The 18,911-nt window shown below is 41.1% G+C and overlaps 1 protein-coding gene across 1 annotated transcript in view; it reads left to right on the top strand.

The window, feature by feature from the left end:
• The first annotated feature begins 266 nt into the window (after positions 1–266).
• LOC112104470 (MICOS complex subunit MIC26) overlaps positions 267–18,911 on the top strand; it is a 75,185-nt gene continuing 56,540 nt past the window's right edge. The window contains exon 1 of the mRNA XM_026648837.2: positions 267–320. Within this exon, the coding sequence (XP_026504622.1) occupies positions 312–320 (9 nt within the window). The 5' untranslated portion in view covers positions 267–311. The remainder of the gene's footprint in view (positions 321–18,911) is intronic.

Raw genomic sequence — 18,911 nt, 5'->3', positions numbered from 1 at the left:
CCTGCGGGCAGCGCGCGAGGCCGGCGGTTCCCGAACACGCGGGGGGAGGGGGGACCCCGCGGTTACTCACGGCCGCGAGAGACCTCCCGCCCGGCGCGCGGCTCCGCTCAGCAGCATGACCCGGCTACTCAGAGGCCCCGCCCCCGCGTCCCTGTTGCCTGGAGACCGGGACACGTGTGTGGGGGGAGAGGGGAAACCACGCCATCCCCGCCCTTTTCCCAGCCGTTTTTGTCGTTCGGCCTCCGTAGCGGCGCGTGTGCTGTGCGGCTCTGACATCATCGCGCAGCGACGCGGTTGGGAGCGGCGCCGCGATGTTCAAGGTGAGAAAGTCCCGTCCCGGGGGCGCAGCGCCTATTGGCGCCCGGCCGCAGCGCCAGGGCTACCCCCGCCGCTGCCCGTCCGCCATGTCACCCGTGGCCGGGCTCAGGCCCTCGCCCTTCGCTGCCCGGCGCGCTGCTGCCGGCGGGGCTGAGGAGAGTGAGCGGCACCTTGACACCCACTGGGTAACCCGGCGTGAACGAGCGGGAGCAGCCCAGCCTGTGCCCAGGCACCCGATGGCAGCCTCCCCGGGTGCACGGGAGGGCCGGTGGCCTCGTTACAGATCTGCCTCAGGTCCCCATGCAAAGCGTTTGCTCCCCTGCTAACTGCCTGCTGGGTCAGGGATTTCATTCCTGAGCTCAGGTGCCTGTGCTCGCTGAGTGTTGCCTAGGCCACCCTTCGCTTCAGTACACGGGTGTGAATCGCGTTTGAAAATATTGGGTACGGGCTATTTGGCGCTTTATTATTATGTGCAGCCTGTCAACAGAGGGTGCTACAGGCTAAAGCTGTGGCAAGCAAAATTCTTTAACGTTAGGCATCTGATAAAATAACAAATGCTACAAGTTATTTGCGGTCTCAATTCTGCAGTTCACTGCAGCCGAGTGAATTGAGCCAGACAGTAGACTCTGAGGCAGGTGCTGCAGGTGTGTCTGTGTGGGGTAGCGCTACAAGCAGGAGGGAGGCATTAGCATGGCTGTGAGACCTGGTTCCTCCTCCATTGTGAGCCCGGCTTCACGTCTATGTATGCTCAAGCACAGGCTTGGAATCAGTGAGTCTGCAAGGCAAATTGGTTGAAAGTGTATTAAAGAACAGAATTATCAGACACAGAGGTGAACATGATTTGTTGAGGAAGAGTCAACATGATTTTTGTAAAGAGAAATCATGCCTTATCAATCTTTGAGGGGTTCAGCAAACATATGGACTTAGATTTTCAGAAAGCCTTTGACAAGGTCCTTCACCAAAGGCTCTTAAGCAAAGTAAACAGTCATAAGAGAAAATATCCTCTCATGGATCAGTAATTGGTTAAAAGATAGGAAACAAAGGATAGGAATAAATGGTCAGTTTTCAGAATGGGGAGAGGTAAATAGTGGTGTCCCCCAGGAGTCTGTATTGAGACCAGTCCTATTCAGCATACTCATAAATGGTCAGGAAAAAGAGGTAAACATTGAGGTGGCAAAATTTGCAGGTGATACAAAATTACTCTAGATAATTAAGTCCAAAGCAAACTGTGAAGAGTTACAAAGGGATCTCACAAAACTGGGTGACTGGGCAACAAAATGTCATGAAATTCAGTGTTGATAAATGCAAAGTAATGCACATCGGAAAACATAATCCCAACTATACAGACAAAATGAGGGAATCTAAATAAGGTATCACCACTCAAGAAAGTGATCTTGGAGTCACTGTGGATAGTTCTCTGAAAACATCCACTCAATATGCGGGAGCTGTCAAAAAAGCTAACAGAATGTTAGGAACCGTTAGGGAAGAGATAGATGATAAGATGAAAAAAATTATAATGCCTCTATAATATAAATCCATGGTATACCCATATAATACTGAATGCAGATCTGGTTGCCCTGTCTCAAAAAAGATATATGAGAATTGGAAAAGGTACCGGACGGGCAACAAAAATGATTAGGGCTATGGAATAGCTTCTGTATGAAGAGAGATTAAAAAGACTGGGCCTTTTCAGCTTGGAAAAGAGATGACTAAAGGGGATATGACAAAGGTCTATAAAATCTTGACTGGTGTGGAGAAAATGAATAAGGAAGTGTTTATTTGCTCCTTTACATAACACAAGAACTAGGGATCACCCAATGAAATTAATAGGCAGCAGGTTTAAAACAAACAAAAGGAAGTGCTTCTTCACACAATGCACAGACAACCTGTGGAATTCTTTGCCAGAGGATGTTGTGAAGGTCAAAACTCTATCAGGGTTCAAAAAAGAACTAGATAAGTTTATGGAAGATAGATCCATTAATGGTTATTAGCCAGGGTGGGCAGGGATGCAACACCATCTAGCCTCTGTTTGCCAGAAGCTGGGGATGGATCACTTGATGATTGCCTGTTCTGTTCATTCCCTCTGAACCACCTGGCATTGGCCACTGTCAGAAGAAAGGATATTGGGCTTTTTTTTTTTGCTTGCCACAGCAGATGGACCACTGATCTGACCCAGTGTGGCCATTATTATGTAAATTTCAACAAGTGCTTAACTCTATGCATATGTAGCCTTTCCAGGATTGACTGGTTACAGAACAGATCCCTCCAGAGCAGCTATTTGTTTACCTGTTGCTCCAAATGTAATAAACAGCATGAATTAATTGGAGGTGCATTAGAATAGTTTGGTTTCATTCAAAAGAAAATACAGCAGCACAGGGAAATATCCAGGCTTAGCATATCATGTGAATCTGCCAAGTATGAAGTCTAAGGGCACATATATACTAAAAAATATAAGTCAGCCTATGTTAGGTTGACATACAACCACAGCAGTGATTAGTGCCGTGTTTGATATCCACGCTACCTTCCTCTTGTGAGTGGTGTGCAATCTAATTTAAGGGGCAGTGTGGGCACTGGTAGCCCGGCTCTCGGCTCCCTGCCAGGCTGCGCCCTGGGCTCCCCACAGGGAGTCTGGTGGCTGCCCCAAGGTTCCCCGGCGGCTGCCCCAAGGCTCTTTGCTGGGAGCTGCCCAGACTCAGGACATAGAACTCCCCCGCTGGGATCCCAGCTGAGAGGCCGGGGCCGGGGCAGGGGGGAAAGCTGGGCTCCTAGCAGCCGGGAGCCAAGAACCTCCAAGCAGTACCAGCACTCCTCACAGGGAGTGGGTAGCTGGGAGCCTCTGTGCAGCACCAGGGCGTGCAGCTGTGACAGCCCAGCTTTCTTGTCAGTCAACAGCCAGTGTAAGTATAGTGGCTACAGGGACACTGAATCGCTCTAACTACACCAATATAAGCCCTATGCCTCTTGTGGAGATAGATTTATGGCGGTCTAGTAGGGCACTTACAATGGCTGTAGTGTGTACACTGACATAATTAGGTCTGCCTTACATCGACCTAACTCTGTAGTGTAGACCAAGCCTAAGACATTTGTATGATATTTTTCTTACTACTAATGAACTACAAAGATCAGCCCTTAAATACTGAAATAGTTTTCAAGATCTTAGAAATTTATGAATGTACTATACAAATCTTTCAATGCCTATCTTTTACTTTCTACTTGCTTGTTTACAATGTTTCTTACTCATTTGTATGGTTGTGAAATTAACATGTCCATGTCTTTGCTTACCATCCTCTGTAGTGCCTGAAGCATTTTTATTCATGTATCCAGTTACAGCTTTGGAAATGTTTTTTATAACTAGTGCTGCAGAATTAACTGAAGATAACTGACTTTTAAAGTGATTAATTTCACATTAGTTACACTGGATGTTTTACAAGACTTCTATTGCTCATACTGATATTTTAACATAATTGTGTCAGGTTAAATATATCAGGATAGCATTTTAGACATTGTTCTTTCTAACTTTCTCTCCTTATGCAATCTTTTTAGTTAGTTATTGGGAGCTATTAGGAGTTAGTTAATGGTAGCTTGTAAATAGCTTGAGTATCGTGCGTGTTCATGTCCAAAGAGAGAGGGTGTTACAGTTATGCCTGCAATTAATGTTTAGAAAGAATATATGTTCATAGGTTTCAGAGAGTTCATATGGTTCTTAACCAAAAAAAAAAGTTAAATTGAACATGATAGTAAATTACATCTGTCACATTCCCCCATGATATTTTAAACCTTATGGTGTCACAAGACCCACAGAGTTTGGCACAACTTTATTATTTTCCACAGAGTAGTACCCTAAAACATCCAATATGGTGTTGAATTGTAGCTAATCGATGACCTCAAAATGATTTTTTAAATGAATTTATTGTGCAGTGCTGAGCATATTATCAGCGTTCAGGATAAATAACAATTAATTACAGATGTAAGATGTCATATGACTTGCATTTTCATATTCATTTAGCAATCTACAATCTTAAGTGGAATTGCTACAGAAACCACACTTGTAAATGTTTCCATTAAAATGTGTAATATTTTTTCAATATGACAGCAATGGTCTCTAGTGCCATCTATTGACAAGTAGTAGGAATTGACAAGTGGAACTGGCTGAAAGTCAAAATTTCCTTCTGTGGGAAATTCCAAAATTTTGAAAACAAATTTAGTTCTGTTTTGCAGCAAAATGTAGAATTTGAAATTTCTCACAAAAGGGGAGAACCTTAAACTCTTTTGGAAATAATTTAAATGTATTTTGTTTCAAAAATTGTGAAAGGAAGTTGAATCTCAGTGACTAGGCACCTAAGCTCTGAGGCTTCCAGCTCAGCTGTGGCTCTGAGGGCTTCTGGGCTCCTACCAGGAAACTCTGAGCAGGGTTTCTCAGGGCTTGAAGACCCCTTACCTTGGAGCCAGGCAGGGTGGATTTGATTTAAATCAAATAGCTTTAAATCATGATTGATTTAAATCACTAGTCAGGAAGTCTCAATTTAATCATGGATTTTTACATAAAGGTGCATTCTTGGTTGTTATAACCTTAATACATATAGATGTAGGTTTCATTTTTAGAAGGTACACACTATACATTTTTAAACAGTGATTTATTTTGAAAACTTTTCAGATTAGTTTTACAGCTGTATCAAAATGAATGATTGGTTATTTCATTTACCAAAGGTAATTTAAGCATATATTTATGAAGTCATTGGGAGGTTAACTATCTCCAATTCAATAGGTTAATCATTAATATTTGGAGGATTTTCTTGCCATGCTGTATTAGGAGGAGAACATCACCAGACAGACATTTAAATTGTTGTATTTAACTAAAACAACATTATTATGTATTCTGGATTTTTTTCTTCAACAGCAAACATATAATGTTTTAACAAAAGAAGCATATGAATTTTTGAATGTAGTTAAACATTCAAGTTTTTTAAAATCAGGTTTGTTTTTATTAAAATTGTTTTTAACTAAAATAGTTAAATGAAATATTAAAAAAAAATTAAATCGTCTACATCAGGCAGGTCAACAATAGAAACTTAAAATATTGGCTTCTGCAGCTAACTCAGTCATCTTCACCTTCATTTTCCTGTTTGTTCATAATCTGGAAAAGAAAAACAAGCTTTCCTGCTTTTTCAGGTCCCAAATGATTTCTCAGTTTGGAAAGAATTAGTCCAAAGGAAGAAAATATTCTTTCTACACTGGCAAAAGAAGCTACTGCTGTTTAAAAGTGATATTATCACTTCAACAGTCTCTGAATCCAAGTGCTTAAGTGACTTCCACCAGTTTACTGGTGTGACTTTCTTTAAAACAGCATCAGCAAACATATATTTCTTGAATGGTTCTTATTCCCAAACTGAGTCTTTTTTATGGCCTGCTGCCATTATAGGTTTTCCCTTCTAGGTCTGCTGCAGGGATCCTGAAAGTTCTCGGATCCACTGGGGCACAGCACATAGCAGGGCTGCCCCAGAGCTGCAGACCCTGGAAGACCTGGGGCTTCTGACAAGCTGGCAGGAAACTAGGCAGGGTTCTGCCAGAAGGAGAGCAACAAAAATGATAAAAGATTTAGAAAATATTACCTCTGAGGGAAGGTTGGGCTGGTCTATCCATGGGCTCTGCCAATACAGCTGTACTGGTGTAGCTGTATCAGCAGAGCCCCCTGCTGTAGATGCTGCATATGTTGACAGAAGAAAGGTTTGCTCCTGGTATAATACCGCCTCCAGGAACAGCACTAGCTGGGCCAACAGAAACACTCTTATCTTGGCATAGCTATGGTGACTAGGGGGTGGATGTTTATTTGTTTTTAACACCCCTGAGTGGCATAGCTATGCCAACAAATGTGTAGCATAGACCTGGCTCTTGAAAAAACTGGGTTTGTTTGGCCTAAAGAAAAGAAGATAGTCAAAGGCGGGGACTTGAGTCTTCAAATATGTAAAAGATTCTTATAAAAAGAACGATGAAGAGTTGTTCTCCATGTCCACTGAGGGTAAGACAAGACATAATCAGCTTAATTTGCAGAAGAGAAATGTAGGATAGCTATTAGGAAAAATCTTTCAAACTATAAGACTAGTTAAGCAATAGAGCTGGTTACCAAGGGAGGTTGTGGAATCCTACTCACTGGAGGTTTTTAAGAACAGGTTTGACAAATATCTATCAGGGAGGTCTAGGTTTAATTAATCTTGCCTCGGTGTGTGTGGGTCTGACTAGATAACCTCTCAAGATCCCTTCCAGCCCTACGTTTGTATGATTCCATGAAACAGATACTGTTAGGGGGCTTATTCCTTCACCCTCTCACTTCCCTGGTCCTTCTCGCATGAACAGAGAGCAACAATACCCGAAGTCCGAAGGTGCAAACAATTCAGTGTTTATTGGGGTGAACTTCCAGCAAGCATGATTCCAGTTTCCTTCCTCAGTGTCCCCCTTCTCAGCTCTGACACCATAGAGCCTTGCCCGTGTCCCTGTTCCCATTCCCCCCCCTCTTAGCGAAACATGATTCCAGTTCCCCCACCCCCATTCCCTGTTCCCATTCGTCCCCTTACTTTCTGAGTGACTGAAGACTATATAATAAAACTTGAGTTCTGCTTAGCTATACCTTAACCAATCATTTTACTGAAATTTAACTAACCAATCCTAACATATTGTAACATGGTTATTTAACCAATTATATCCCACCACCTTAATTGGTTTACACCCAACAAAATTAATTATACAGCAGACAGAAACAATCACAGAACCAGACAGAGATTATACAGACAAACAATAGGGAAGTGGAGACTACTGTGATAGAACAATACAGAAATGAGGATTTCACATCCCAGCTATTGATAAGTGAGTTCTTGCCAGACAGAATGCTATCAAACTAAGTTTCCTTTTATATCTTCTAGGCTCTTCCCTTTTTCTGGAGGTGATAGGAATATCAGGACAGGATTGTATTCCTAACATCCCAATAGCACCTTATTTCAAAGCGACTAGTTTGAAATGTAAGGATGTGACCATACACTTCCCAGGTTATGGCTGGCCTCTGCTGCTTAGCCAAAGAACAGGGCCTCAGACTGTCGCAGTAAGAGAGGGCCCTTACACTGGCAGACAGTGATTTTGATTCTTTCTTTTATGTCTCTATAACTAGCTAAGTGATAAGAATACACCTAAATTCTTAAAGTATAGGCCTTTGCAGACAGGCCTGAATATCTATATCCTAACACTCCACCCCTTTTTTTTCTTTTTCTTTTGGGATCCTCCTGCCCAGGTATCCCTGGAAAAGCATAGGACATATGGCGACACATTTCCTGATAGGGCCAGGCATCAAGGTGGAAGGTGTCGATATTCCATTTGTCCCACTGCCCCTTATGTAGTATAGTGCCCTGCACCTTCTCTCGTACGGGCATACCACACCTATTCCAATTAGTGTCCACAGAGAAATGGGTTATAGTCCAAACCAACTTAACCACTTGGTATGGAATCAGGCAGTATGCCCTGGTTCCATTATTCACAGCAATAAAATTTACAGATCCATTTGTGCACTAACGTCCAGATAGCAGCATGTAGATGTGTGTAGTTGGTTAAGGACTGGTGTAATTGTGCCCCCAGTAATATGTACATTTCCAGCAAAACACCTCATACACAGTACACCCAATTGTCCTCCCCTTGCCATAGGCCATTGATCCTGCTTCTCCATAGTCATAGGAGAGGGTACATCCAAACTTCTTCTCTGGATTTACACCATTTTACACACTCCTCCATTGATTCCCAGTGAGCTCCTCCCCTTCTCATTATTCCCATAGGGCTTGTGGGGCCCACCTTAGTTGCCATTCTATTTCCAGGCACCATGGTAGCTATTACACAGGTGCTGGCCTCCTAGTTGAGCATGTTGCATTCCCATACACATCTCTCCCGCCCCCCCCAAGCTCAGCCTTTTGAAGCCATCTCCACCCACGTCATGAGGTTTTCTGTTCATTGAAACACAATGATACTAGCAACAAGACAAACACTACAGACAAACAGCACAAAACATAGATCCATGGTATTCTGGGTTATTCTTCCGCTGGCGTCAGCATGCTTGTAGAGTGTCTGAAATACAAAAGAAACAATTTCCAGAATATTGCTTAATAATAATACCAATTCCTTTTACAAATTTCCTTGCTAACTGCAGGAAAAACAGAAGAATTACCTCCAGGCTGTCCTTATTTTGTTCTATAGTCAGGCTAGTGAATTACCCCACTCACTGGTCATTTATGAAATTCATGAGGTGGTGTACCTCAGTTTCCCCTCTTGTACAACAGACCAGGTTTTCAATAGTTTCTCTGCTGTACTAAGCTTTAAGTTCATTCTCAGGTAATAGCTGAGAGACAGCTTCAGATTTCTGCTACACACACACACACACACACACCCTTAGGGTTAACCTGTCCCCCTTATTTTCAGGCTTGACTTGTTTTTTCACCTCCCTTTTCTGGAGGGCCATAATCTGAGTCTTCTAGTAGCTTGTTTGCTGACCAGATATATTCATTATTTGCAGGTTCTTTGTGCTGCTACTTATGGGCAGTTTCCTCCTTCCCCCATCAGCTAGGTAATTTGCATCCACACAGAGGCTTTCTTGGCTTGTTTTTGAATCCAAAGCTTTCAGCAGCTCAGAGACTGTCTTAAAAGGGACGCATTCCACTTCAACCAGAGTTCTGATTACTTTTCACTTTCATTTCCTGCTCCAAAACACACACAGATCTGAAAGAGAGAGCACAACCTATTGTGGCTCCTTTTGGAGCCCTAATAGGATTTTAATTAAGTACCATGTTTTGTTTGCATTTCTTTTACCCCTTTTCCAATATACACTGCACACGTCCTGGGAAATAGTTTAACCTCCATAACATTATATTAGCCATATTAATTCTACACAAGGTGTAACTGCGTCCCCCGTGCCCAGAGTTTTCATGCACCCCCACCAAAGCGACAGTGCGATTCCCCAGAGCCACCCCAAGGCTCAGTGTTCCCATCATTGCTCCCCTTTTCCTTTTCTTTTTCCTGTGCGCACACACAAAATTATCTTTTGCCTAACATCCCTTGCACTGTGATTACTTTACCCCGATTACACTCCCATCTTGTACAACCAGAGACAGCCAGGGGCAGTCAAGTTAAGTTCCAGTAGAAACCCCTGACATTCCTTTAGTGATTTTGATTACATTACCCAATAGTCAAATAATTTTGATCAGATTATTTCTCTGCAGCAGTCCCTTATAGACCATTTTTGTGGGAAAAGGGCCCATTTTCCCTCAGAATAGCTGTAAAGGCTTCTGGGGACAGAAGCATAGTGGTGGTAGTAGCCACTCTACCTGACCCCCTGGTATAATTTAATTACCAAGCTTCCATCCAATGTGACTGCACAGAGTTGCACATACAGTTACATTTATATAACTGGGTTTTATTATCAAACCAAAAACTTGCTGCTTGTAATACCACAACTCTTACCTTTTACCATTTCCAGAACTCCCAAATGTTTACTTTCCTCCAAACCCTGTATTATCAATTTTTGCAAAAGGTATTTGTAACTTTTCACTTACTTCTTTAAATCACTTACTACTACATTTAGTTCTTAAAGGTAGTGCAATTTGTCTGTAACATCTCAGCCACCAAGTACAATTATTGCCACACAGCTGCCTTAACCTGTGCTGTCTTTACCTTGAGACTGTTCAAAAGGCAGTAAAACGTTTGTCTTCATGGTTGCCCATGGATCTTTTATTCCAAAAAATTCCAGTGGAATATAGCAGACCTCTGTCATACTTTGTCCCAAAGAAAACAAAAAACCAAAAACATTTCACATAAGTATCCAAAGTGTACCCTCCATTAAAACTTCAGAAAAATAAAAGCGTGGAAAGGCAGGGGGAGCGGAGGGGAAAGAAGTGGAAAGAAACCGATGAAGCCTGTCAGGTCAGTTTAAAGTACAGGCTACCAGCAGCAAATTAAGTAAACTAAGAAAAAGAAGAAAAGGATATAGTTAGCTCCGAACCAAGAATAGGCTCCCCGGGTTGAAACAGTTGGGAACCCTTACCCCCAGGTTCCCATCCTGGCTCTGGGAGAAGAGTGGGGGTTGTTACCTGCTCCTGCAAACCCTGCCATTTTTCACTTTGAAACCTTGTCTTTTTTTTCTCCACTCCCCCAGGACCAAGTCCCAACTCCTGTCTCTAAAGGTGGTCTGTTAACTCTGCTTCTGACTCTAAACCCTGTTGTGCCAAATCATCTTTAACCACCCCAACTAATTTACAACCCTTCAGCAGCCCTTGCTGAAACAGCACCAAACTTGAAAGATTACTGGCAGCTTCCCATAATGCTGCCCCTACTTCAAACCTCTCACAAGTGGACTGAAGTGCCTCCTTTCCCTGGAAGGCATTCAGTCCCAATGGGCAGGGACCTTCTTCCACTACCCATATACCGAAGGAGGGTGGGCTCCTCAGCCACCCCGCATCCCTCTGGGTCCCCTAACACTGCCTCCATTTCCTTTTTAATCTCATCCCAGGTTGACCCCTGCACCTGGTATGCGTCCTGGTTCTTCCTTCTCCATTTATCCAAAAATCCTTTACCCTGGCTTGCTAGAACCCTCAACTACCATCACAAGAGTTCGCTGTACCCCCTCCAAACAGCTGCACAGACTGTTGGGGAGGGGGACTTACAGGCTGCCATTCACCTATCCAATGCAATCCGAGTCAATGCGATCCAAGAACAGGTTTGACAAATATCTGTCAGGGAGGCCTAGGTTTCATATCTTGCCTCAGTGTGTGTGGGTCGGACTAGATGACCTCTCAAGATCCCTTCCAGCCCGACATTTCTATGATTCCATGAAACAGATACTTTTCCAAAACATTTTGGTTTTGACAAAGTGGCATTTTCTGATGACAACCTGTTTTGTCAGAAAATTCCTGACCAGCTCTATTCACACCAAGTCAAGTGGGGACTTTGAATTTTACAGTCATTTGAATGGATGATTTGCACTAATTTCCCTTATAAACTATATTTTTCACTACATTGGAACCTCAGAGTTATGAAACCAGAGTTTCGAAACTGACTGGTCAACTACACACCTCATTTGGAACCAGAAGTACTCAATCACACAGCAGCAGAGACCAAAAAAAAAAAAAGAGCAGCAAATCCAGGACAGTTCTGTTTTAAACATAAACTACTAAAAAAATAAAGGGAAAGCAGCATTTTTCTTCTGCATAGTAATGTTTCAAAGCTGTATTAAGTCAATGTTCTGTGGTAAACTTTTGAAAGAACAGCATAACCTTTTGTTCAGAGTTAAGAACATTTCAGAGTTACGAACAAAGTCCATTCCTGTGGTGTTCGTAACTCTGAGGTTCTACTGTATATGCCACATAGTTCCAAGTGATGATAATAAGCAAAGTTGGCATTAAAAGTGAAAGACTTAATTGTAAAATCACTCGTAAAATTCACTCCAGAAAATTGAGGTGTTATGTGTGGTAACTCGTTAATTTTTGTTTGAATTCCAGTTGTTTACAGTCAAAAGCTCTGATAGATTGGAATTATCTGTACACTTTTACCAGCATGTTATTTTGCTGTTGCTTTTCACTGTGAAAACAACTTCTTGATAAGTTGTCATGATTCAGGCTCAGACTGATTTTTAATTTCACTACTCAAAGTTAATTACTGTTACCCTTGAGCTCTCTTTACCAACTATATTAAAATATAAATAGCACAAAAATACTAAATACACATTAATATTTTAATCACATTTTCCTTCCTTCTAGTTATCTACATTCAGTACTGGTTCAAAGTGGTTTAGGGTGTACACAGTAGTAGGCGTTTTTAAACTTCTGAAAAAAATATGCTGTGCTGTTGAGGTTTTCTGCTTCTTAAATTCATGCATTTCCATGGCTGTCTGTTCTTCATTTCTCAGAATACACGTGATATTTCCAAACTTTGGAATATTTAAGTCTTTAGATACTTATAGAGTATGAGGTTTTGTTTTAAAAACGGTTAACATTTATTCGGTGCTTTTACTTTCTAAGGAGACCATTTGCTCTTGGCTAATATGCCTGCATGATATTTTGTTAGTTGTAGCTTTACAGTTAGGACAAGAAAGAATTGCCAGTTATTGTCTGTTAGAAAAACGAAGGTAATGTAAAATGTATATACTTTGTTTCCAATTAAATTACTACACTAGATCAAACCACTTGTTTTAAGACTTTGTTACATTGTATATAAATGAAGAAACTAGTGATAATTAAAGGAAAAATAAACTTTCTTAGGTATTTTAGGACAAAATTCTCAAGTCCAAAGCTGAGCAAACTGTACTATGTTGATAAATTTAGAGCAGCTAAACTAGAAATTATTTTTCATTGGTTAGATTCATATCACATGTTGAACTGCTGTTTTTTTTCCCCTTGGTCTTTACATAATCACTTCCTGCCCACAGTCTCAGTAGACTTAATTGCTTGCAACAGCAGATTTGATCTCTAATTTATACATGTAATTGTAGAACACAAACTTTGTGTCATAAGATTATAATAAAAACAACGAGGCGTCTTTGTGGCACCTTGGAGACTAACACATTTATTTGGGCATAAGCTTTTGTGGGCTATATCCCACTTCATCAGATGCATGAAGTGAAAAATACAGTAGGCAGGTATAAATATACAGCACATGAAAAGATGAGTTGCCTTTCCAAGTGGGGGGGATCAGTGCTAATGAGGCCAATTCAATCAGGGTGGATGTGGCCCATTTCCAACAGTTGACAAGAAGGGGTGAATATCAACTGAGGGAAATTTTCCTTTTTTATAGTGACCCAGCCATTCCCAGTCTTTATTCAGGCCGAATTTGATGGTGTCAAGTTTGCAAATTAATTCCATTTCTGCAGTTTCTCATTGAAGTTTCTGTTTTGAAGGGTTTTTTTGGTTAAAGAATGGCCACTTTTAAGTCTGTTATTGAGTGTCCAGGGAGATTGAAGTGCTCTCCTACTGGTTTTTGAATGTTACAATTCTTGACATCTGATTTGTGTCCATTTATTCTTTTGCATAGAGACTGTCCAGTTTGGCCAATGTACATGGCAGAGGGGCATTGCTGGCACATGATGGCATATATCACATTGGTAGATGTGCAGGTGAACGAGCCCCTGATGGTGTGGCTGATGTGATTAGGTCCTATGATTGTGTCCCTTGAATAGATATGCGGACAGAGTTGGCAACGGGGTTTGTTGCAGGGATTGGTTCCTGGGTTAGTGTTTCTGTTGTGTGGTGTGTAGTTACCAGTGAGTATTTGCTTCAGGTTTGGGGGCTGTCTGTAAAAAAAATCCCTTAAATCGCCCATAAAGTATAGTATACTATACATGGTTTTGTATATACAACCCTGTACAGTAATATGTATAATGTACGCATAAATAGCATTTAATTTATGTTACACTCTTGGCCATTCAATTATTTGTCTGTTTTATTTTGTTTGTAAGAGTTAGCAGTCTTCTTTTAAAACATATCTTGCAGAATTTGTTTACGGGGGGAGGGGAGGGGAGCCAGTGCCAGTAGAGGACGCTATAATGACACACCAATCTCAGTGAAGAAAACGAATGTTTGAAGGGATATTTTAGGAACATAGGATCTGCCATATTAAGTCACATGATGGTGCATCCAGTTCAGTATCCTCTCTTACAGTGGCTAGTACAGATGTTTAATTTAGAGGAACTGTGATACATCCATGGTAGATGATAATGAGTATCTGGCTCATCACAGGTGGGCAAATCCCAGTGCCTAAAACCAACCCCCTGACTTCAGGCAATGGGGAAATGGCCAGTTGTTCCTTCTTGATATTTGTACTCAAGGATACAAGAGGGAAAGAACACCTTCTCTGTGTACTAGGGCAGTGATTGCCCACCCTTCATTATGAGTGCATTTAAGATTCTCCAGTCTTGAGAACCTGACAGTTTAAAAAAAAACACAAGCAATCCAGCAGCGTTTGGGGCTTGTCTATATGAACATATGATTTGCTGGAGTACAAATGTACAGGTGAGTCACATCATACGCGCATTTAACTTATGCGAATTCAACTATACGCACTCGGCAAAAAAAAGAAAAACAACAAGATACCTGTAAATAGTGTGAGCAATTCCACCCACCATTCCACTCAATGAGCATATGCCCCGGAGTGAGCGTGAGATGGGAGACGTGAATCTGCTGTTCCCTCAGTCGGTCTCAGTTCCCGTGTGCCTCTCATAGTATGAGCATCTAGCCACGCTGAGTGTGATTCTAGTGTTTAAAGATACGTATTTTTCGTACAACATGGCCCCTTAACACAAGCCAACTACTTCATCTGGTGCTCAACCAAAGAAATAGCCACCTGTTCCAGTGCTGGAGGAAAAACTGACTGTGTTGGACTTATTGAGAGACGGTATGTTGGTCTCCAACGTGGTGCGTAAATATGGCCACAACGAATCTAGCATCCATGCCATCAAGATTTGAGAGAGAGAAATTCATCAAGCCGTGGCATCAAGTGCTCCAATAACTGCTAAGGTGATGACCCAGGTGCGTGATAAGACTTTAGTGAAGACTGAAAAGGCATTAAACTTATGGCTGGAAGACATGAACCGTAAACCTGTGCCTATCGATGGCAACACGTTGCAAGAAAAGGCTCTTAGCCTCTATGCGCTGTTCAAATCTCCTGCCGAAGAGTGACAGCCTTCTGATGAGAAGGAATTCAAAGCCAGCCAAGGTTGGCTTAACAGTTTTAGGAACCGCTTCAACCTCAAAAACGTGCAGACTACTGGTGAAGCTGCATCTGCCAATGAAGAGGCAGCAAAAGCCTACCCCGAACAATTAAAGAAAATCATAGAAGAAAAGGGCTATCTTCTGGAACAAGTTTTTAATGCTGATGAGACTGGGCTCTTTTGGAAAAAAATGCCCAACCGCACTTACATTTCGAAATCAGAAAGACAAGCCATTTAATAAAAGCATTTAATAAAGCCGGGCTTGCTCTACAGGGCTGTAAATCCCCATGCCCTAAAAGGCAAGAACAAAAATCTCCTGCTTGTGTTCTGGCAATCAAATAAAAAGGCTTGGGTGACGGCAGCATTATTTCTGGATTGGTTCCACAAGTGTTTCATTCCAGAGGTCAAGCGGTACCTTGAAGAGAAAGGACTTGACTTTTAAAGTGTTGCTGATCGCAGACAATGCTCCTGGCCACCCTGCGGCACTCCGGTTTGCACACAACGACGTTGAAGTCGTCTTCCCCCCCCGCCCCTCCAATACCACCTCCACCCTCCAACCTCTCGACCAAGGCATGATTTGCTGTTTCAAGGCCACGTACACGAGGCTTACGTTCACACGGATATGTAGCGCTATGAATGCTGATTCCAATCTTAATGTGATGGAGTGTTGGAAGTCCTTTAACATTGCCGATTGCATCACTTATATTAAACAGGCAGTGGATGCAATCAAGCCTGAAACAGTCAATGCATGTTGGCGAAATCTATGGTAAGAATGTGTGAATGATTTTAAGGGTTTCCCGACCATTAACAAAGAAGTGAAACGCATTGTTCAGGTGGCCAGGCAAGTGGGTGGTGATGGCTTTGTCGACATCCTTGAGGAAGAAATTGAAGAATTTAATTGAGAGCCATAGAGAAACATTGACTAACGAAGAGTTAAAGGAACTGATAAAATCGTCCACAGAAGACTAAGATGATGACAACGAACAGGAAGAGCCAGCAAGTTGGAATCTTCATAAATTTGCTGAAGTGTTTCAAGCAGCGAAATACTTGAATGATTTAATTTCTGAATACGATCCCTCTATGGAACGAAGCCTCAAAATCACACATAGTATTACAGATGATTTGAGACCGTATCAAGAAATGTTTGAGCAGCTCAAGAGACAACAGCAACAGTTGCCGATCACCATGTTTTTCAAGGAAAAACAACCAGCAGCAGATGAGCTTACGCAATTAACTTCTCGAGCTGAACCACTTCGTCTACGACTCGTTCTCCATCACCCAAGGTCTCCATCACTTCCGTCTCCTGGATCGACATCAAGCCCCGACCACTCCCTGTAATTACACCCTGTAATTAAAAACACAATACTGTAAAATTATATTTTGCATATGTAGTCTTTAATGTATACAGTAATGTACAGTATATAATATACATATTACTGTACAGGGTTGTATACACAAAACCATGTACAGTATACTATACTTTATGGGCAATTTAAGGGATTTTCAAGGGTAATTTTGACTATACGCAATTTTCTCCTTACACACTGACTTTAGAACCTAAGCCCCCGCGTAAGATGCGACTCCACTGTACATTGCACTACCCTGCAGTGCACTGTGTTCATGTGGAACCTGCTGCCCTGCACTAATAGTTCTCTAGTGTACTTTAATCTACGCTGGTTTGAAATGGGTTAGATCAAAGAGTACTAGGGAACATTTAGTGTGCAGCAGCAGGGTCCACACAGACCCTTAGTATGTGGCAGGCTGGTGTGGGGTAGATTTACACTCCAGCTTGCCCCAAGCTAAGTGTTTGTGTAGAAAAGCCCTAGGAAATTTACATAGAAGAAATCATCAGAGAAAAAAGCTCCACTTTATCCCTTAGCTCCTTTTTCCTGTTTATCTTGTGAGACAGAATAGGATTTATTTTCCTATGGGAATTTTTTTAATTGTTAAATATTTTTGAGACTGTAGAAAGTAAAACAAAACAATGCAAGATGAAATATGATAGCCTTCCTCCACCAGTTTGCTGATATAGTTTGCTCTACAAATAAAGCTGAACTCTGCTCACAATTTGCAAAAGCAACAGGCGTCACTTATTTTTTTTTGTCAGCTATAAAAATACAGAGCATTGGCTGGAGAAAATCTGTGCACTTATGCAATCTTTTTTTGCTACCCACTGAATAGCAGTAAGAGTGACGCAAGTTGAAGATACAATTAATATCAGAATGCTTTCTAAAATAGATAAGTTAGGAATTATTCTTAGTACAGTATTACAAAATCAGATTCTAAAGTAAATTCTGAAAACGGAAAATGGGACAAGCTAACCTTTCATGATCTAAAGTAAATAATGTTACTATGTATATAAAACGTTTAAAAAAAATCTTTTAGCAATGGTTTTGTGTGGTACAAACTTTATTGATGTATAGGGCCATTACAGTGCTGCTGTGACTTGAAGGGTGCCCTCTCTTTAGAAGTGGAAGAGTAATATAGTCGTGTAGCTTAAATTAGTTTGTTTATTTTATAATGAGAACAAAAACACCCGGTTGAAAGTGCCTGGTGCACTTCTGGTACTACTACAGTATGAAAAATAAATCTAACTCCCTTGCTCTGTCTGTGTGTACCCCTATAAATACTGAGTCTTATTTGAGAACTGAGGTGTGCTGGAATGGGGCCATATAATATATACTTTGGTGAGACTTTTTATATATCACTTTAAAAATAAAAAAATTACAGTAGAACCGGGGAATTACGAACCGACCAGTCAACCACCCACCTCATTTGGAACCAGAAATATTCAATCAGGCAGCAGCAGAGACCAAAAAAAAAAGGGGGGGGCAGTAAATACAGTACTGTATTAAATGTAATTAAAAAAAAAGGGGGGGGGCAGCATTTTTCTTCTACATAGTACAGTTTCAAAGCTGTATTAAGTCCATGTTCAGTTGTAAACTTTTGAAAGAACAACCATGATGTTTTGTTCAGAGTTATGAACAACCTCCACTCCCAAGGTGTTCGTAACTTTTGAGGTTCTACTTAAATCTACTATACTAGATTTAATACTTGTGCTCCATTGGTTATGGCTACATAATCTAATTTCTTAACAAAGAAAGAGTGGTAATACTCCTACTTACTGTTCCTAATTCCATGTTCCTTTGAAGTCCCGATAGCTCGCATCCATGTGTTTTCTTTTCTAAATTATTTTTTCTATTGTAATAAGATACTGCAGAAAAAAGAAACCTCGAACAATCTGGAAATAATATAGTCAATGAGGTTTTTCTCCGAAAGAAGTAAGAAGACTACTTGAAAATTTAAATACTGATTTTTCTCTTCTATAAATACATAACTACTTGTTTAAACTTTGGTCTGCTGCCTAACAGTACAGTAGATTATTAATTTGTTTTCTTACATTGGAGTTGTCGTTAAGAAATTGAAAGATAATTCAGTGAAAGCAGCTTGTTTTTGTATAGATATGGGATGTTTCTACAATGAAGACTCATTGCAGAGGAGATTGGATTGAAGGCACAAACATTGTATCTGCACATGCTAAATAGAGGGAAAATAGATTTTGTGCATAGTTTACCAGAGAAGTGGAGAGCCATTTTGGAGTTGCATTTTTGAAGTTTTATATCACAAAGGAGTTTATTCCTAATTACTGACTTCTTTGAAGTGTAGTTCATGGTTTAGTAGCTATCACAGTAAAATAGTTTAGTTTTTTACTACTTTGTGTGAAACATATGCTAACTTTAAATATTTGAACTGTTCATTATGGTTTTGGAAAAACTATTATTGAAAAATCCCAATGGGTATAACTTTCCTGAAGGAGTACTTACAAATGAAATTGCACTTTGGATTTTTGTCTGATTTAGTGGCAAAACAG

This window comes from Terrapene carolina, unplaced genomic scaffold, assembly GCF_002925995.2.
Source record: "Terrapene carolina triunguis isolate 2854851 unplaced genomic scaffold, T_m_triunguis-2.0 Scaffold22, whole genome shotgun sequence".
NCBI classification, from domain to species: Eukaryota; Metazoa; Chordata; order Testudines; family Emydidae; genus Terrapene; species Terrapene triunguis.
Note: the sequence above shows the minus strand (reverse complement) of the source record. Positions and strands in the feature narration are given on the sequence as shown.